This window comes from Conger conger, chromosome 15 (assembly GCF_963514075.1).
Source record: "Conger conger chromosome 15, fConCon1.1, whole genome shotgun sequence".
NCBI lineage: Eukaryota > Metazoa > Chordata > Actinopteri > Anguilliformes > Congridae > Conger > Conger conger.
The window spans coordinates 38,529,127-38,551,016 of NC_083774.1; the positions used below are offsets into that span (position 1 = coordinate 38,529,127).

Consider the following 21,890-nt stretch of genomic DNA (forward strand, 5'->3'; position numbering starts at 1 on the left):
AACCACAGTAAGCAGTGCACACATTCCTACATAAATTTCACATTTTATATAATATATTACATATAACTGTTGGGGAAAATGATATACATACATATTTTCCAGCAAAAATATGTTTCTTAAATCCGCAGCTTATATATTCTTGCATACTGTATATTGTGAAGCGTTGCAACATCCTTTCTCATCTTGATATAAATTATTTCAATGTACTGAAGTAAAAGCCATCAATTATCTACCTACAGCACATATTTCCTTGTTAATCCTGGAGCCTGCAGTATCATTATATTCTTAATAGCTTTCCCCATTCTACACAGTGCCATTGTTACAGCACTGCCCTGAAATTAATGTTTCCCATAAATTTGAGCCCACATAAACCATTAAAAGGGAGATGATATAAATACAATGGTGAATGATAACTAGACAGGCAAATTGCATCTCTTAAAATGAAGTGAATTCATTGGGCTCTGGTATAAAAGAACATTTGTATCGTCACAAACCAGGTGCTTGTAAATTAAATCTTATGAATACTGCCCATAATGGACAAGACATTGAGTAACTGTTAATGAGATATCGGCAGGGGAAATAGCCAGTTCTCTTAGGCTGGCGAAGCAGTCATTGTGATTACACCGTATTTAAATCTCCTTTCCAATCCATGTGCTTATATGGCCATTTAACACAAAATCACAATTAATTGGCCATTTTGAATTGCTAAAAGCAGCTAAAAGGCTGTGACTGGGACAGAATGCCTGCTGGCAGATATTCCTGGAGCATACATTTATTTGGACTGTGGGAAGAAACCACAGTACCTAGGGGAAACCCACTCAGTGGGAGAACATGCCAAGGCCACACGGAATGAATGCAGCCAGTCAGAACCCAAACCCAGAACCACCTCCTTGCTTGTGAGCTAACAGCACTAACCACTGCATCACCAAGCCACACTGTAGAGAGAGTGGGCAGCAGTTCCGTGGGTTACAGGATAAATTCCCAGTTTGGGTTTTGATAAATGTTAGCGTTTGCAGCTGTAACAGAGGATGAAAATACAGCGAGGAAGGAGAGCTAACTGAATAGGTCAGCAGGAGCTTCTCTCCGCTGGCCCTGTTAGCCTTATGGTTCCCTCACTACGTGCACTTGGCGGTTGAGCTGCACGTTCACGCCTGTTTTCCGTTCTGGTTCCTCAGTGGTGGAATGACTTGCCTACCACTGTCAGGACAGGAGAATCCCTCCCCCTATTTCGACGCAGACTAAAAACACACCTTTTCAAACTGTACCTTAGTCCTACCTCCTGATCCCCCCCCCCCTTTCCGATATCCCTCTTGTCTAACCCAAAAAAAAAGTGCACTTATGATGACTGTATGCTTAGAACAGCACTTCATGTGTACTTTACTAGTTATGGATATGATGCTTTAACTTATGGAAGAACCTATGCACTTGTAAATCGCTCTGGATTAAAAGCGTCTGCCAAATGACTAAAATGTAAAATGTAATGTAACTTCTCACACCATATAACAGACTGAACAATGGACAGCCAATTACTGTTCTGTAGATCCAGAAGGTGGATGAGTCTGATTACCCCACCCAAGGTGTGGAGGGAAATTCTGGATTCCACAGGAACGAGAGGATTAAAAAGCAGACACTCCTGGAGCACAGAATCCCTTGTGACTGCTTCCTCCCGCCCCTCCACCTTCAGCAGCGCCGAGGCCTTTAGCATGCTACAGTAAAACCCTGCCTCACACAGCCTAATTTCCCCACCTTCCTCAGGAATAAGAGGGCCCCAGGCCCCCAGCTCAGCTCTGCCGTGTAAAGCAGTCTCTTTGTAGCCTGTAGCCTGGAAGCTGCCACTCTGCTGCAGACGTCAACCAGACACATCTTAAACGTCTTTAACAAAGCAAAAGGTATTAATTGTATTACCAACAGCTTACATGTGTTGATACAAAAAATTGTGCTTTGTATTCAGGTTTGCAAATTACAAATCACATTCCCATCACACACATATAAAATGAGACTTGACAGATTGCCTGGGTCACACAGTGATTAAAGCACGCAACCAAATTAAATATCATGGAACGTGAATAATGAGCTTAATCTGCGTTAGAGAGAGAAGAACGAAAACTTACCTTGCATTCTCGACAGCTCTCTATTGAAATCCGTTGCCTCTCTGCGTAGATTTTGCCCTTGTAGGTACATTTAGCTGCACAATAAAACACGATTAATTACAATAAATTACCCAGAGACAGGATTAAAAGGCAATTATGACCAAAATAATATAAAGTACTGACATCATAATGCTTAAATTACAATAAAGTACAATATGTAAGATTTTTGTGTTAAAACATTGTTACAAGACCATTCCTATCGTTGAAAATCCCTTCCTATCATTGAAAAAGGCTCACTGACATGACTGACATGCCTGTTTATAGTCTTTAAATTTGGGTATAAGAATCTGGACCAAAACATTGTACAGCTGTACAATAATACAAGCTCATTGGTTGGAAATTGGTCCTAATTTCCACAGCCAATGGTGTGGGGGCTTATTCTGATTGTTCACGGGTAGCTGCCCAAATTGCACTCCAGACTAGTGATTACTGAAACTCTGTGTACTATTGCTTATTATCCAAGCAAAGTGAGACGGGTGCGTGGGGGTTGGACCCAAAATGCACGACTCAGAAACAATAGTAAAATAAAGTTCCGTTAGGGCTTTATTCGGGACGAGTCCCAGGAGCGTAGTCAACACAAGCAAAGTCCATACACGAAGATCCAGCCAAACAAATACAAAACAAACAAAAAGCACGGTGCCGAGGGAAGAGGCAATCTCGTAGTCGGTAGGCGTGCAGGGAGGTCCGGTAGCAGGAGAGCTGTCAGCGGGGCAGATGAACAGGCGGACGGCAGGCAGAGGCGTAATCGTGGGCGAAGCGGGAGTCGAAACCATGAAACAATCAGCGGGGCAAAAGTACAAAAACGGTAGGCGGGGACGTAGTCAAAAAACAAACAATGGTCACAAAACAGAAATCAATAATCAATAGTCGGTAACGGGCTTGGATCGTAACGTGTAATCAAAACAGTAAATGCTCTAGAGTTGCGTGGAAAACAGAGGCAGACAATTTCGCAGTGAACAGTTGCGCGACTGGGCTATAAATGCAGGTGTAGACAGGTGTAGACAATTAGTTAGAGCGTAGCAAGGAAATGGAAAACAGGTGCGATGGATGACAAGTTTAACAAGGAGATTAGTAATCGTTAGTAATAAACCTATCCTGCCCTAGCATTAGTAAATTAGTAAATTACATGCACGAGAAACGTAAGGTAACATGAACACATGATTAGTTTGTTAGTCTCTACCCAATCCTGATCTAGCGTTAGTAGTTTTAGTAAATAGACAAATGGAAACACTTAGGGGAGTGAATGACAGAACGAGAGAGAGAGAGAGAGAGAAAAGGCGGAACGCAAGGTTTGCAGAAAAACATGTAAAAGTGTATGCATAACAACGATGCATAAGACGATAATCACTCAACATAACCAGGTAATAAAATCGTACGAAAACATAACTAGACCTGACAAGAAAATAAATCGTAACGAGACATAACTAAACATGACAAGAAAATAAATCGTAATGAAACATAACTAAACAACATGACGAACCTAGACAACATAATATATGATAAGACACTACGTGACTAAGACAACATAAATAAACATAAATCAACATAAAACATGGCGAGACAGACCTGAAACGTGACAGGACCCCCCCCCTTAACAACCGACTCCTGGCGGTCCTTGGAATTTATCAGGGTGGTCACGATGGAAGTCTCTGATGAGCGATTTGTCCAGAATGAGACTGGGAGCGACCCAGGAACGCTCCTCAGGGCCATAGCCCTCCCAGTCAACCAAGTATTGCACCCCACGGCCCCTCTTACGAATGTTCAAGAGTTTCTTAACAGTGAATGCAGGGTGGTTGTCAATAATGCGGGGGGGAGGTGGTGGGGGATCCGGGGGACATATGGGGTGAGAGGATACAGGCTTAATACAAGAAACATGGAAAGTGGGGTGAATCCTAAGTGAAGCAGGGAGTGAAAGTTTAACAGAGGAAGGGTTGATGATACTGTGGATCTTAAAGGGACCAATAAAGCGGGGTTGTAGCTTGTGAGAGGTGGCTTGGAGGGGAATGTCCTTAGTGGACAGCCAGACGGAGTCACCTGGTTTGTAGGCTGGAGCTGGAGTGCGGTGGCGATCAGCAAAACGCCGATTACGGTCTGCCGTGCTTAGCAGCGCGGCCTTGGCATCCCTCCAAACCTTGGCGCACCGTTTCATGTGGATGGTGAGGGGGGGAACAGCGATCTCGGCTTCTTGGTCAGGGAACAGTGGAGGTTGGTAGCCCAGGGAGACCTCAAACGGTGATCTCCCGGTGGCGGCGCAGGGTAAGGTGTTGTGAGCGTACTCCACCCAGGTAAGCATCTTGCTCCAGCCGGCTGGGTTCTTGGCCGATACGCAGCGTAGAGCGGCCCCCAGGTCCTGATTGGCCCTCTCAGTTTGGCCATTGGATTGAAGGTGGTAGCCCGAAGAGAGGCTAGCTGTGGCCCCGAGGGCCACGCAGAACGCTTTCCAGACTTGGGAAATGAATTGGGGGCCGCGGTCAGATACGATGTCCGATGGAAGTCCGTGGATGCGGAACACCTCTCTCACCAGAACATCCGCGGTCTCTTGGGCGGTGGGCAATCCAGCCAGGGGGATGAAGTGTGCCGCTTTGCTGAATCGGTCCACCACCGTCAGGATGGTGGTGTTACCCTCGGAAAGGGGAAGTCCGGTCACGAAGTCCACTCCGATGTGGTCGGCTGGGCACCGGCAATAGTTGAAGCAGTCCAGCAGGGGCCTGGTGAGATGCTTTGCTTCTGGCGCATGTGGTGCAAGCCTTGATGAAGCGTCTGGTGTCAGGGATCATGGCGCTCCACCAGAATCTCCGCTTCAGCACCGCCAAGGTGCGGGTAAAGCCGGGATGGCAGGAAAGGAGGGATGAATGGGCCCATTGCAGCACCTGTGTCCGAGCGGCTGAGGGGACGTATAGGCGTAATCCGGGGTTGGACCTGGGATCGGGATCCTCCCGTAGAGCCCTCTGGATCACCGCCTCAATCTTCCATGTGACAGATCCGATGGTGCAGGAGGCAGGAAGGATGTTCTCGGGGATCTCACGCTCAGAACAGGTGTTGAATTGACGGGACAGGGCATCGGGCTTAACGTTCTTCGAACCTGGACGGTAGGTCAGAGAGAAGTCGAACCTCCCGAAGAACAGCGCCCATCTCGCCTGTCGAGAATTCAGCCTTTTGGCTGTCTGGAGGTATGCCAGGTTCTTGTGGTCGGTCCAAACGATGAAAGGCTTCTCGGCCCCCTCCAGCCAATGTCTCCACTCCTCCAGCGCCAGTTTGACTGCCAGCAGCTCACTGTTACCAACGTCGTAGTTCCTCTCCGCCGGGGACAGCTTCTTGGAGAAGAAGGCGCAGGGGTGTAGTCGGTTGTCAGCGGCCGCCACCTGAGAGAGCACTGCTCCTACCCCTGTGTCGGAAGCATCCGTCTCGACCACAAACTGGCGGGTGGGGTCGGGGTGTACCAGGATGGGAGCAGAAGAGAACAGTCTCTTGACCTTGGTGAAGGCCGTCTCAGCTTCGGGGCTCCACCGGAATGGCACCGCTGGGGACGTGAGCTTGGTTAGAGGGGAGACCACTTGACTATAGGAACGGATGAACCTTCGGTAGAAATTGGCGAATCCCAAGAAGCGCTGGAGTTGCTTGCGTGAGGTGGGTGTGGGCCAGTCGGTGACCGCCAGAATCTTCTTGGGATCCGCCCTGATCTGTCCCTTCTCAAGGATAAACCCAAGGAACTCAACTGTGTCGGAGTGGAAGACGCACTTCTCTGCCTTGACAAACAATTTGTTCTCTAGAAGCCTTTGTAGAACTTGCCTGACGTGGTTTTCATGATCCTTGGCATTAGTGGAGTAGATCAAGATGTCATCCAGGTAGACGAACACATGGCGACCCAACAAGTCCCGAAGAACGTCATTCACCAGGACCTGGAACACAGCAGGAGCATTGGTGAGGCCGAATGGCATGACCAGGTATTCAAAGTGTCCGAGAGAGGTATTGAAGGCGGTCTTCCATTCATCGCCCTCACGGATCCGTACCAGGTGGTACGCGTTGCAAAGATCCAACTTGGTGAAGATGGTGGCCTTGTGAAGTGGGTGGAACGCGGAGTCCATCAGGGGCAGAGGATACTTGTTCCTCACCGTGATGTTGTTCAGCTCCCTGTAGTCGATGCACGGGCGTAGGGAGCCATCCTTCTTCTGGACGAAGAAGAATCCCGCACCGACGGGAGAGGAAGAAGGGCAAATTAGTCCGTTAGCCAGGCAGTCACGGATGTATGTCTCCATAGCCTCCCTTTCAGGTCTGGAGACGTTGTAAAGGCGACTTGAGGGAAGTGACGAACCAGGAAGGAGCTCGATGGCGCAGTCGTAGGGTCGATGAGGCGGCAGAGACTGAGCTTGTATCTTGGAGAACACTGCGCCCAGGTCATGGTAAGGTGTGGGAACCCTTTCCAGGGAGGGCTTGGGAGTCTGTGGTGTAGCTGGTGCTCCCTCTGCTGGTGGTGGAGCGGAACGCAAGCAGGACAGATGACATCTAGAATCCCAGGCTTGAACTTGATTGGAACTCCAGTTGATCGTGGGGTTGTGTTTCTGGAGCCAGGGTAATCCCAAGATGAGTTGGTCATTGGGGGACTGGATGACGCGGAACTGGATCATCTCCCGATGGTTCCCAGAAATGACCAGTTGACAGGGAATAGTGATGTGCGTCATGCGGCAGAAAGTCCTTCCATCCAGCGACCGCGCATTCTCAGGGTGGGGTAGAGGGAGGGTGGGGATGTTCAGTTCGGACACCAACACTTCGCCGATGAGATTGGCGTCCGCTCCAGAATCCACCAACGCGTTAATCCGGGTTGTTCTGTCGGGAAGAATCAACAGCGTGGTGAGCGTGGGACGATGGTTCTCTCTGTCAGCACCCTCATGCCTGTCGACTGCTCTCACCTCTACTGGTCGCCTGGTCCTGAAGGAGCACCGAGCCTGGGTGTGACCCGGCCTCCCACAGTAGAAGCACGAACCGGTGGTTCTGCGGCATGCTCGTTCCTCGGTAGAGACCCTGGTACCGGCCCGGGACAGGTCCATGGGTTCGGATCCCTCCGACTGCTGCTCCTCTCGTCGAGGACTTGGGCCCTGCCTGGGGTACGGGTTGCCGGGAAGGATCGGTCTCTCCGACCGGCGTTGTCTGGCACGGTTGTCCAGGCGGATCGTGGTGCGCACGAGTTGGTCGAGCTGGGTGATGGGGTCCAGTCGCGCCAACTCGTCCTGGAGCGTCTATCTCTGCCGCGGTCTTCCGTCCCTGGCGCAGAGCAATCAGTCTCTGGGATGGCTCCTGGTCGCTGGATGCATGTTGGAACACCTTTCGAATCTCGTCGGTGAAGACTGGGTAACGAGGAGGGAAAGAATCCCCGGACCACACCGCCGTAGCCCAATCCAACGCCCTCCCCTTGAGTAGTCCCATCACATAGCCAATCCGACGGTCGTCGCTGTTGTAGGTCTGGGGCTGTTGTTTGAATACAAACTCGCATTGGAGTAGGAACGCCTTGCACCTCTCAGGTTCTCCACCGAACCTCTCCGGAGGGGGTTGTTGGGGCTCCCGGAATTGCCAGGCTCCCGAGGGGTTGACCGCCGGGGAAGTGGGTGGGTGGGTGGGTTCCTCCCGTGGTTGTGGCAGGACCGCAACGGCGAGCCTCCTCATCTCTGCACACAGTTCGAATCTCTAGGTGAAGCTCGGAGATTCCTTGTGAATGCTGCCGGACGATGGCTCCTTGTTCCTGGAGGACGTGGAACATGGCAGTTGAGTCAGCAGGGTCCATAGTGGCGAAATTGTTCTGAGACGGGTGCGTGGGGGTTGGACTCAAAATGCACGACTCAGAAACAATAGTAAAATAAAGTCCCGTTAGGGCTTTATTCGGGACGAGTCCCAGGAGCGTAGTCAACACAAGCAAAGTCCATACACGAAGATCCAGCCAAACAAATACAAAACAAACAAAAAGCACGGTGCTGAGGGAAGAGGCAATCTCGTAGTCGGTAGGCGTGCAGGGAGGTCCGGTAGCAGGAGAGCTGTCAGCGGGGCAGATGAACAGGCGGACGGCAGGCAGAGGCGTAGTCGTGGGCGAAGCGGGAGTCGAAACCATGAAACAATCAGCGGGGCAAAAGTACAAAAATGGTAGGCGGGGACGTAGTCAAAAAACAAACAATGGTCACAAAACAGAAATCAATAATCAATAGTCGGTAACGGGCTTGGATCGTAACGTGTAATCAAAACAGTAAATGCTCAAGAGTTGCGTGGAAAACAGAGGCAGACAATTTCGCAGTGAACAGTTGCGCGACTGGGCTATAAATGCAGGTGTAGACAGGTGTAGACAATTAGTTAGAGCGTAGCAAGGAAATGGAAAACAGGTGCGATGGATGACAAGTTTAACAAGGAGATTAGTAATTGTTAGTAATAAACCTATCCTGCCCTAGCATTAGTAAATTAGTAAATGACATGCACGAGAAACGTAAGGTAACATGAACACATGATTAGTTTGTTAGTCTCTACCCAATCCTGATCTAGCGTTAGTAGTTTTAGTAAATAGACAAATGGAAACACTTAGGGGAGTGAATGACAGAACGAGAGAGAGAGAGAGAAAGAGAAAAGGCGGAACGCAAGGTTTGCGGAAAAACATGTAAAAGTGTATGCATAACAACGACCAGTTAACGTAACAATAAACATGCATCAAAACATAACACAAAGCGAAACTAAGACGATAATCACTCAACATAACCAGGTAATAAAGTCGTACGAAAACATAACTAGACATGACAAGAAAATAAATCGTAACGAGACATAACTAAACATGACAAGAAAATAAATCGTAACGAAACATAACTAAACAACATGACGAACCTAGACAACATAATACATGATAAGACACTACGTGACTAAGACAACATAAATAAACATAAATCAACATAAAACATGGCGAGACAGACCTGAAACGTGACACAAAGACTACATATCTACTTATAAAACAACTAGATATGTATTCTTTGCTTGGATAATAAGCAATAGTATACAGAGTTTCAGTAATCACTGGTCTGGAGTGTAATAACCAATATTAGTGATTGCATGTCTGGAGTGTAATTTGGGCAGCTACATGTTCCTTTTACCTCTTTACGTGTTCAATCATGCATGTTTAGTATAACTTTCATTTGTCTCAAACTGTAAGTTTACAGTTGCATTGTTTGTGTGTAGACTATCATATCTTAGTTATATAGCCAGTTAGTTACTCACAATATACTTGGTTAGCTAAAGTGAAAAACCTAAAAAAGACACAAAATATAAATAGTGTCAAGAAGCACACAAAAGTAAACATTACATAAAGTCACCTGTTTGGCAAACATTTTCTTCCTAGAACACTACGAAAAGACGCTTTTGTCACTGTCAGCTTTCCGAAACAGTGCATGAGAACCCTGAACTGAATAATAATTTTGCATTATATTCATAGAATGTGAGTCAATTTAAGAGTCCGAAATTAGCTATTGTACATTTAAAAGTGTACCATATATAAAAATATAATGGACATATGAAGGCTTTAAGACTTAGAGGTGACTTGAAATAGCTCCACATTAATAAGAGAATATAGGCGGTTGCCCCAAGTGCCCCTTGATTTAATAAAAAAAAAATAATAATAATTGTTGCTGGCATTCATTTTCATTCTTTAAATTTGGTAAAATGGTACAATACATTCCGTACAACAACTGTGAGGGAGTGGGGTTGGAGGACCAGACGCGACCGTGAAGGGGGATCTGTTAATAATTAATAGAGTGAAACTAAAAAAGAAAATACTCCCCGGCAAACTGCCAACACAAAACAACCCCGGAAAGAGAGGGCGAGACATCTAAACAGACTGGAGCGAGGTAAATGAAATAAATAACCTCGGAAAAACACAGCCACAGCCTTCTCAAAAGAAGAGGGGGCTCTTAGGACGAGGCGAGAAGGAAACTAGGTAGACAGAGATGGCTGCCAAAATTAGGGCAGCACGCCACAGAGAAAGGAACCCAGCAAAGGAACAGAAAGGGTGACAGAAGTTTTAAAACCCTGGCCCGAAGCTAAAGGAGGCTCCGGTGTTTCTTTTGATTAAAAGGAAAGCAGTCCTCTAGCTAACATCTACCTGGCTTTGTGAACGTGGGAGAATGTGATGAAAGACATACACAAAGCGAGCTCAGTCTCCAGCTCCACTAGCGGTGAGCGAGCTGTCAAAACAAGGCGAGTAGGGAAAAGGTAAACAAAGGCATCTGTCGAAATAGGGGGCAGCAAGCCACGGAGACCACCACGGATACCGCCACACAGCACAGGACGGGAACAGAACAGACAGCGGTGAGATGGAGTTCTACTTCAAAGCTGAGGGGTGCTCCTGCATAGCTTTCAGTAGAAAGGAATGCAAACCTCTGACTCCCGAATACCCAGATTTGTAAATAAGGGGAATAATGGGGAAAAAGAGGGAATAAACAAAGTGGCCTATGCCTCCAGTTCTACTGAAGGTGAGGGAGCTGTTAACACCAGCTCTACTAATAGTGACAGAGCTGTTAATCTGAATAGTCGCTGCTGTAATTAAGGGCAGCGCCATCACAGAAAGGAACCCAGTCAAGGGCGTGCGAACAGAGAGGGTGACCAAAGCTTCAGAACCCTAACTCGTGCCCAAGCTAAAGGAGGTTCATGGATTTCTTTGTTGAATAAAGAGATTACAGTCTTCCAGTGAATTAATATAACGGATAACGTATATAACGCTCTGTAAATAACAGAAAGAAAATGAAGAAAAAGTGATAACGAAAGTAACTGCGCCAATTCAACTCCGCCTCCAGCTCTACTGACAGCCACAGAGCTGTTAACAGTAGGCAAGGGGAAAATAGGTACACACAGGTGTCTGCCGAACTCGGGAGCAGCACGCCACGGAGATTGGAACCTAGCACAGGGCGGGCAAACAACAGGGCAACAAAAGTCTCAGAACCCCACTCAAGCCTAAACTAAAAGAGGTTCCTACGTCTCTTCTAATTTTAAAAGAGAAGCAGTCCTCTGGTTAACATATACCTAGCTTGGTGAATAACATAAAATGGTGACGAGCAACACACACAAAGGGGTCTCCAGCTTCACTAACCATGAAAGAGCTGTTAAACCGAGGGGAGAGGGAATCAGGTACACGCAGGCGTCAGCCGAAATGGAGAGCAGCACACCACACAGACTGTAACCACGCATAGGGCGAGCAAACAAACAGTGTAGAAAGTCTCAAAACCCTCTAGCTCTAGCCTAAGTAAAGGAGGTTCCTGTGTGTCTTTTATTTTTAAAATAAATACAGTTCTTCAGCTACGGTATACCTGGCTTTATGAATGACAGAACGTGAATGACAGGAAGTCACACAAAAGCCCAGAGTCTAGGGAAGACAGGGCTTAAATAGAGCAGATGCACCTATGGTTCCAGGAAATCTATGGTTCACACAGAAGCCACCAAGCTTGATGGTTATTTACCTGACCTTACGTACTTAGATACCTATCAGGGGGGTAAAAAAAATCTTATCTTTGTTGTGCAGGTAGCAGTTGAAATTGTACTTCCCTCTAGGGTCTTTCAGCGCACTTATCCCTGGTTATGGGTATGCACTTTGTTGTACGTCGCTCTGGATAAGAGCGTCTGCCAAATGCCGTTAATGTAATGTAATGTAAATCTATTGTGGCGAAGCTTCCACGCAACATGGATGTCCTTTGCATCCAGATATAAACGGGAACATAATGAAGCATTCCCACCACTCTCAGTGTTCACTGACTTTGTCCACACAGAAGCCAAGACGTGAACAGATCCCAGCTTCAATATGTTCTCCCAGGGAATGCTCAGAGATTCCGACCCCTGGCGTAGCTCGTCATCACAGTCACTCCTGCTGTTCAACATGAATGCTGAACTACATGTTCAGCAGTAAGCTCCGCCCCCTTCAGGACGGTCAGGAAGTGTGGTACCTGCCATTGTTTGGCGTGTATCTCTCCAAAAAACCTGACAAGATTTGTGTAGTCTTTGACTCCAGCACACCTTGTGAACGAGTTTCCTGAAACCATGTCTTGCTCACAGGCCCTGATCTGAACAACAGCCTCCTGGGGGTGCTCATAAGATTTTGCAAAGAACCTGTGGCCATCACTGCTGACATTCAGTGTGTTACACTGCTTCTTGGTGAAAGAAGATCACAGGGACTTCCTCCGTTTCTTGTAGTACCGGAGCAATGACCTGAACGTTTTTGGAAAAAGACCGTAACCCTCCGTCGCAATCTATAGTTTGAGGAGAGTGGCCAAGGATGAGGAAGGCAACTTTGTGAGTGAGGCAAGAAGACTCATTGAACGAGAGTTCTATGTTGACAACGTCTTGAAGTCGTTTCCCACTGAAACAGAGGCCATTAGCATCTTTGGACGAGCACAGGAAATGCTTGCAGCATCTAATCTCAGGCTACATAAACTCACCTTCAGCCAACCGGCAGTAATTAAAGCCTTTTCCCCAGAGGGCTGAGGACATAAAGGACCTGGACCTCTTCACTGATGACCTTCCGACTCTGGAACATCAAAGATTCATTCACATTCCAGGCTATAGATGACAAGAAGCTTGTCACTCACAGAGGAGTGCTGTCTACTGTGAATAGCCTCTATAACTCTCTCAGCTTCTTGCTCCTGTCACTATACAAGGCAAGCTGATCCTAAGAGAACTTACTAAGCAAGGGGGCGGCTGGGATTCACCCTTCCCGGAGAACTTGGAAGAGCAGTGGACAAGATGGAAAAGCTCACTTCAGGACTTGAAGGAGCTCGAGATACTGCACACCTGTACAAGAGCCGAAAAGTTCCCCAAACTTTAACCCAGCAGGCCATGGGTCTAGATCTGTACCAGCTTTCCTCTAGAGTTCCTCACAGTCTTGCTCTAATCGGCAAGAGACACTTGAACTTAGTAGCTGCAAACCTGACAGATGTACCCAAGAACATGGTGAGTTCAGAATGCTTTCAACGTTTCTTTAATCTCATCAGAGCCGCAAGCGTGGCTGATCTGCATAGTTTGTTCCTTCTCCCAGCTTACTCGAGAGCAGCGGTCATGGATGGCAGCAAGGGTCCTTCGGAGGAAGATTTAAAGAACATTGAATAGAGATGATGAGCAGTTTTATCAATGCCCTGAGAAGATTCTTTGCAATCAAATACACTTGGATTGCGGCACAAACTTGGGGCTTCTCGAGAGCTGAAGATGGATGAGGTAAGCTCCGTCCTATCCTGGATTGTATGCTACTTCAAGAGAATCGCATGCGCCTTACACATGAGATTTCGATTCATTTAGCCTTATTCACCTCTCAGTTGCATAAAAAAACATTGTGGGTCAGATGTGAGAGAAAAAACAGTTGGTCTTTCAAAAAGCCATCCTGCAGTGTAATGATAAATAACATGCCCTTTCATTAATACAATGACCAAATGAAGTCTAATTGGGAAGTAAGTTTCTTTTTTTATGCTCAGGTTGAGATTACTATAGAATTGTAGATTGTGAGTATCTACCAGCTTTTTACTTTGTTTATGGGTTATTTTTGCCCATTCACCATGGCAGATTAACCCCAGGTCCTTTGGTTTCTTTTGTTGTCTCTTGTTTACTGCAGTGTTCAAACAATGCCATGGATTCTCAATCTGATTCAGATCTGGGCTTTGACGTAGCCACTATCGAACACTTTTTGTTCTTTAAACCAGTTGGCTTTGTGCTTAGGATCAATGTCCTGCTGAAAGGTAGAGTTTCCTCCTGAGCTTTAGTTTTTTGCAGACTGAAACAGGTTCTCTTGTAATATCTCCCTATATTTTGCTCCATCCATTCTCCCTTCAATTCTGACAAGATGTGCCCAGTTCCTGAATATGAAAAGCATCTCCACAGCATGATTATGCCACCACCATACTTCATGATGGTATTAATTGAGGTATGGGCCATGTTAGGTCTGTACCACACATAGTACTTGGAATTGTGACCAAACATACCCATCTTGGTCTCATCAGACAAAACATTGTCCCATATATTAGCTGGACCACTTTCATACCATCTGGTGAACTCCAGATGTGCTTTCATATGGTTCTTCTTGAGGAAAGGCTTCTTTCTAGCCACCCTCCCATACATGCCAGCATTATGCATTGCTCTTGAAATGGTTGACTGGTGCACCTTCATTCTCAGCCAGTTAACTCTGTAGCTCCTTCAGAGTGTGACTGATGGTGGTCTTGTTGTGGCTTCTCTCACCGGTCTTCTTTTTGTATGGATGCTGAGTTGAGGGACGGCCCCATCTAGGCAATGCCTGGGTAGTATGATGGAGCCTCCACTTTCTCACTATTGATCCAATAGTGCTTACTGGCACGTCCAACCTCTTGGATTTTTTTTGTATTAATTCTATTACTTCATCTTGAACTTCCTTGGAATGCTGTTTGATCTTCATTTTCACTACTTTCCTACAGACTGACAGTCTTTTCAATTATAGTTGAAATGAAGGGGGTTATACAGAAAATGTTTCACAGTTGGAGACCAATTGTAAAACAACTGTGTCATTTTTCATCTGCGTATGTTTATCTTTCAATTGGAGCATACAGAGCACAAGAATACTTATGCAAACATCATTTTTCTTTTCTTTAAAAAAAAATGCTGACTAATTGATTTTTACTTTGAAAATGTACTGTTACAGAATACAAGTTTGCAATAAAAATACTGACAGGAATGATATGTGTATGTATTATTTGTAATTTAGGCAAATCTGATAAATTTCAGTATTCAGATGATACTTTTGCAAACTACTGTACACACACTTTTGCAGATGCTAGGGCATCTACCCCCAACATCCCTCTGGGATCTACCTGAGCCTCCTTAAGAGGCCCATTCGACGCCAAGCTGAGACGGTCACTTCTGTCCTGATGGAGGAAGATGCTGGTCAGCAGCCATAGTTGAGAGTAGGCCAATCCACTCACCCAACAAGAGAATTAACACTTATCATTCAGTTACATTCCTGTGCAGTCCGATCTCGCAACGCTCTCGCCTCGACTTCTTCTGGCAGAAGAGGCTATACTCGGCAAAACAAGTTTTCTCAAAGAGAAACCAAAGACTTTCCAAGCAATCCAACAAAGTGCTCCCGAAGAGCACACAGTCTCACAGCCTCATCAGGAGACAAGTGAATGAGCTGGCACTCACACCTGAATTTTGATTCCACACAGGTGGGGGGAGTGGTTAATTTATTATTCATTTATTAACAGCTCAGCCACGCAAGGCTTGACCCATACAGTTGCAGTTGCATGTTGACCAATATGAAACAGAACTTGAGTAATGCATTTGAGTATCCTTGGCATATAGGAAACTATTGCTTGAAGATCAATGCTTCAAGCTGTGACTGGAGACTGAAGTTGTATTAAACCAAAAAGAGGCAGAGCCACCATGTGCTAACAATAACTCAATAACACACCCTACATTTAGCTGCGTTGGGAAAACACTTTTTTTGTTAAAGAGAGGCACCCGTTAGTGATTGAACCTTGAAGAATGCAAAAAGCTAAATCTGAAAGGAAAGGCCCTTCACACTATGCACTTTTCTGGCAGAACACAGCCATGTCCACCGTCCACAAATGGCATATTCTCCTAAAACATGACAATCAATTTTGTCCCCTGTAGGGAACATTTGTCTAAATGTCAAGAACCATGTTCTACTTTGTTGAAACCTATACTAAAAGGTGCATTCAATTAAAAAATGAAATACATTATATATGAATTAACAAGTCTCAGGAGGATACATTACATTATTGACATTTGGCAGATGCTCTTATCCAGAGCGATGTACAGTTGACAAATCCCCCCTGGAGCAATGCAGGGTTAAGGACCTTGCTCAACAGTCAGCTCGACAGCTGTGCAGATCTTATTGTAGCTACACCGGGATTAGAACCACTGACCTTGCATGTCCCAGTCATTCACATTAACCACTACACTACAGGCCACCACGCCATTACTACATAACCAGGGCTTCAGTACGGTTCAGAACGCACTGAGACTCCACACCTCAGCCAGTGTGTCACCACGGCGACACCGTGAGCCAAAGGAGATTTGTTTGCACTTACGCCTGCACTTCCTGCAGCACTTCCCCTCCACACGCACAGGGAGCGAGTCCGCTGAGCAGTTTGTCGGGGGGCAGAATATTCTCCGGCACTCCACCACCCCGTTCTGAAACAGGGAGAACACCGGGACTCACCCTAAACCAATTGCAGTGCAGGAAAAACATTGAGAGACAGCCCATATTTTTCTGAAGAAGAATCACTCGACCAAATATTTACTGGTGAACCCTTCTTAAGCAAAGATACTGTATTTATTTACGGCAGTTATGAGGATGAACTTGTTTAGTTTGAATTAACGTACAACAACCCTGTGTATTTTTTGTTATAGTGCCCTCCAATCATAGTGGAACAGTAAAGTCAATTCCTTAGTTTTTGCTATACACTGAAGGCAATTGAGTTTGAAGTAAAAATTTTTTACATGAGATGGAAGATCTGAATTTCAGCTTTTATTTCCTCGTATTTTTATCTAGATTTATTAAACAACTTAGAACATATCACCTTTTGTATCAGTCAACCCATTTTTTAGGTGAGTATTGGAACATGTGACTGGTGTTTCTTGTTGCCCAGATGTGTCCTGTTTGGATTGGTTAAACAAAAAATATTTATATGCTGGGTTATATATGCTGAGTGGTGAAGGTATCTCAATGAACAGTTCAAATAAGACTTCCTATAAGAATCACTATAGAGGCTGTACCACAAGATGAAAACTAATCATCAGAAGTAAGAATCGGTGGGCGAGATTACAATTTGCAAATATGTAGAGAGATGAGCCACAAAAGCTCTGGAATCTCCAAAGTGACTGAAAGGCCAAAATATGAAGAAAGAAGGGATCTGCTCATAATCCAAAACATAGGAGCTCATCTGTGAAGCACGGTGGAGGAATTGTCATGGCTTGAGCTTGCATAGCTGCTTCTGGAGTGGGCTTACAAATCTTTATTGATGATGTAACTCATGATGGTAGCAGCAGAATGATCAACAAAAACTATAAAAACATTTTGTCTGCTAACTTGCAGGGAAATCTGTCCAAACTAATTGGAAGGAACTTCATCATGCAGCAAGACAATGACCCAAAACACAATACCAACACAACAAAGGACTTCATTAGGGAGAAAATGTGTAAGGTTTTAGACTGGATTTCAATTTCAATCACCAGACCGTAACCTAATTGAGCATACATTTACCTTCCTGAAGAGGAGACTGAAGCAACCCCCCCCCCCCAAAACAAACAACAACTGAAAGAGGCTGCAGTAAAAGCCAGGAAAAGCATCCCAAAAGAAGATTGCAACAGATTGGTGATGTCAATGGGTTGCAGGCTTGAGGCAGGTATTGTGAGCAAGGGATATACTACCAAATATTAAGTGTTATTTACTTTCATTTATTTAAATAAATGTCTGTTCCAATACTTTTGCTCACCTACAAATTGGGTGTTCTGTGCTATGTTCTAAGTAGTTTAACACATCTAGGTGTAAATACCAGGAAATAAAAGCTGAAATTCTGAGGTCGTGTTCATCTTTTTATCTCAACCCAAAATGTATTCAGTGTATTGCAAAAACAAAGAAATTTGCCTTACTGTTCCAATACTTCTGGAGGGGACTGTATGTCATTATTTAACAATAATAAAAATCTAATAATAATAATAACAATCATCATCATAATAATAAATACAAATAAAAAATAAAAACATAACTATTAGTTACACACATATAAACCTGTTTAATTTGCATTATTAAACATACTACAACACTGTATTTTTAGTATTTTATATGACAACATTTTGTTTGGAATTGAAATCAAATGATGTCAGTTGGGGTCATTCTTTATCAATGCTTTCAGCTGCCTGTGACCTCGTTTTAATTCCTATTCAAATGAGCCATAGCACACTCAGAGATGGAGGCCCAGAAGCTAGAGATTAACTGGGCTGCACGGTCTGCACTGAATTAATGAGATAGTTCTTTCCCAATGCTTCATCACAATGCAGTGATACGGAGGCAGGAATCTGAGCCTTTTTCAGCAGAGAGCCGGGGATCCACCATTGGCCGGGGCCGGATGCGGGGCGGGCGGGGAAGAGTTACCTTACAGGCGCAGTTCCGGCAGTTCTCTGGCTCCACCCACATGTCGTTGGTCCTGTACTCCCGGCCGTTGGCCCTGCAGGTCTTCTCACAGTGGCAGCCCTCCCGCTGGCTCAGCCGCATCTCTGCGTAGTTCAGCTAGCATGCAAAAAAACGAAATGGCCACCGTCAAGGGTTTTCAATTCTTTTCAAAAAAAGGAATTCACAAAAGACAATGTGGACGTGATTATTGGCAAAAAAAAATTTTGCCAATACATTTTTTTTTTTTTTTTTACAGCCAGTGCTGTCACTAAATATTGAACTCTACTGAAACAGTATTCATGCTATTTTCTTTCCAGGTGAGGGCAGAGCTACTTTAACCTTAATTAAAAACCTTCCATTTAGCTTGGAATGGAACCTCAGGGCATTTTTTCAATCTTATTACATTGCAGAAAAACTGAGGATATTTTGTTGTGAGGACTGTAAAAGTCTGAAAGAAAGGTGTGGGGAGACATGACTGTAGTTCTGTACTATTCAGGGGGCAGAAATATTGTACTGAAATAACTAGATCCAGGTGAAAGCCTAGTTTGTGTGGGGAAGTGTTAATATTCTAAATACCTCCATGATATGAACGCCGTGTGGAGACACTACACGAATATCCCATTTGAAAGCATCAGCAGTTTTAATTACATGTTTTTCTTTTCTTTAAAGCTTTGATTCTGTACACCTGTGTTCAACCTGCAGGAATGCGCAACAGTTACAGATCACTGACAGGCAGTATTTATTCTACGAACAGGGTGGATTTAAGTTTACATGCAAATACACTCACAGATCACTTTATTAAGAACACCTGTACACCTACTGATTCATGCGATCATGGGGCGGCCTATAGCGTAGTGGTTAAGGTACATGACTGGGATCCGCACAGCCATTGGGCAAGGCCCTTAACCCTGCATTGCTCCAGGGGAGGACTGTCTCCTGCTTAGTCTAATCAACTGTATGTTGCTCTGGATAAGAGTGTCTGCCAAATACCATTAATGTTATGATTATCTAATATAGCCAATCGTGTGCCAGCAGTGCAATGCATACAATCATGCAGCTACAGGTCAGAAGCTTCAGTTAATGTTTACATCAACCATCGGATCAAAGTAGCTTTGACTGTGAAGTGATTGTTGGTGCCAGACAGGATGGTTTGAGTATGCAAAGAATGGTGCAAAAAACAAAAAACCAGTGAGCAGCAGTTCTGCAGATAGAAACGCCTTGTTAATGAGTGATGTCAGAGGAGAATGGCTAGACTGGTCAAACTGACAGGAAGGTGACAGTAATGAAAATAACCACATATTAAGTGGATAGGCTACAGCAGCAGAAGACTTAATACGTCTAAAGGATAAGTCTAATAAATGCCTAAGGTGCTCACTGAGTGTATCCATGACATCTGTGTGATTGACAACCTGCTGAGTATTCAAAAATGTTGTAGGGGGTCCTTGCACGGGCCGCCAAATAACGTAGGGATTTTACTCTCTACGAAACCGGGGCGCCAGTTTATTCTGTAGCAGTATAACTGCGAAAAGTAATCAGTCTCATAAAATTACTGTTATCAGAAATATCTAACCACAAATTTAGTATTTTAATTAATAATTAAAATAACTAATATTAATGATTAAACATACCGATAACCTGAAGGTTGGAAGTTCTTCGAAAGACTGCTTTAACTCGGCTCTCATGTCTATGCGATTCCAAAACGGACACCGGGGTTTAATAAAATATATTTATTAAACAAACATACAAACACATAACAGAACTAACGGGAATTAGTAGGTTAAGTTAGGGCGTGTATGTGTGTGGGCGCGCGTGTCGCTTGAACAAAGGAAAGGTGGGAGTAGCTAGCTTGAGTAAGCTAGAGTTCTGGGTGTGGTAATGAGTTAGAGTTAGCTGTGAGAAGGGACTACTTGCATAGTTTTACTCTATATATGCGCAAAAGACGGCTAATCAATTCACGTACATATATATGTAGCTAACCAAACACATTACAATGGTAGGATGGTAAATATTGAAACACAGATTCACAAAAACAGTTAAGACTAAACTAAACACTGGCTATGCCTGAATGTTTGTTCTCTTACTGAGTCCATACACATTGCTGGATCCAAAAGACATGCTGTCCTTGTAGAAGCGGCGATGGTGCTGTGAATGGTGACCGGGAGAGATGCGCAGGCTGGGGTGTTCCCGTCTTAGCAGCGCGTTGTCGTCTGATCCGCTGGTCCTTTTCCAGGTGTAAAAGTTTGTTGCTGTTTCGTTGTTGAGCTTTATTGGGGTAAATTGATGTAGCGTTTCGCGTACAACAATTTCCACTCACTATAGGCCACGTAGTTACCGCAAGGTAACTGGGTGTGTCCGTAGGCCTGGTAGTGCGCTGTGCAGCATTCAGCCTCTGTCCGAGTCTCGGAGCAGATGAGCTGAAGCGAATGGCCAAAGGGGTGTGTCGAAGAGAAGAAGCAGAAGAAGCAGAAGAACAGAAGAGCGAGATCCCAAGAACGTGTCTTGCTCTTATACGGGAAAGTTTATTGCTCCCGCCATTACGGGATTGGCTGAACCAAGTTAGACGTCATTCGTTGTGGACGTTGCAGAATTTTCCTGTGGGAATGTGGAAGTTGTAGTCCCTACAATGTTGTGTGCAGAATGCCCCCTGCTCTACCTCCCCACCCCCCCAACAATAAAAATAACATGAATGTGTCATGAATGTGTTTTTCACTGTACCCAGTAAATTACACCTTAAGACTAGTCAGCAGCAAAACAGCAAATGTTCACAATGTGAAACGGCATTTCTGTAAAACGGTAAGCACTAAGTACATAGATTAATCATGTCCTGAATGGAAAATGGTGGACAATATATATGCCATTTCTCCATGTTTGTCAGCAAGTGATTTAACTGGAGACGTTGAAGGAACTGGGATCAGATACAGTGCAGCGAGTCGACTAAGTCGAAAGTGAGTTATTTAAATATTTAGCTAACATCATTTGAATGACTGCTTACCCGGGGGGCGTTCTCTGGACTGTATCCATGTCTGCATGTGTCAAACCTACAGTCAGTGATGCCTTATGGGAAGGAAGCTTTTGTGAAGAGTGAGAGCGTGCGGTCCAAGGACCAAGTGCAACCGTGAAGGGGAACTTTAAGTTACCCACGGACCATGAGGTAGTCAATAAAGTGCAACTTAAATAAGGACAAGGTTCCCTGGCAAATTGCCCACATAAAGCTACCCTGAAAGAAGGGAGTGAGAATCAGAAACAGAAATAGAGCGCTGGACTGACAAATGACCAAAATCACCTAAGCAACCCTCCGCCTCACACTCCTCTAGTAATCCCAGGAGTGCACACAGGTGAGGAACAACCAGTAGATAAAGTGACTGCTTAACTCAACATCTACCTAGCTTGGTGATGTGGCAGGTCTTGATGAAAGCTGTACACCCAGCAAACTCTGCCTCTAGCTCCTACTAGCAGTGAGAGAGCTACCAAAACGAGGTGAGAAGGGAATAGGCACAAGCCCCCATCCAAGTACAAAGCTGCGAAGCATCCCTGCCTCGCTAACTGTATGGCATATAGAGCAGCAGACTCTACACTCTAGCTTA

The 21,890-nt window shown here is 45.1% G+C and overlaps 1 protein-coding gene across 1 annotated transcript in view; it reads right to left on the reverse strand.

The window, feature by feature from the left end:
- The window catches only part of LOC133111125 (protein kinase C-binding protein NELL1-like), a 328,107-nt gene that overhangs the window by 157,917 nt on the left and 148,300 nt on the right, over nucleotides 1–21,890 (reverse strand). The window contains exons 8-10 of the mRNA XM_061221274.1: nucleotides 18,289–18,423; nucleotides 16,223–16,325; nucleotides 2,112–2,185 (exon numbers count right to left, since the gene is read on the reverse strand). Coding sequence (XP_061077258.1) covers nucleotides 2,112–2,185; nucleotides 16,223–16,325; nucleotides 18,289–18,423 — 312 coding nt within the window. The remainder of the gene's footprint in view (nucleotides 1–2,111; nucleotides 2,186–16,222; nucleotides 16,326–18,288; nucleotides 18,424–21,890) is intronic.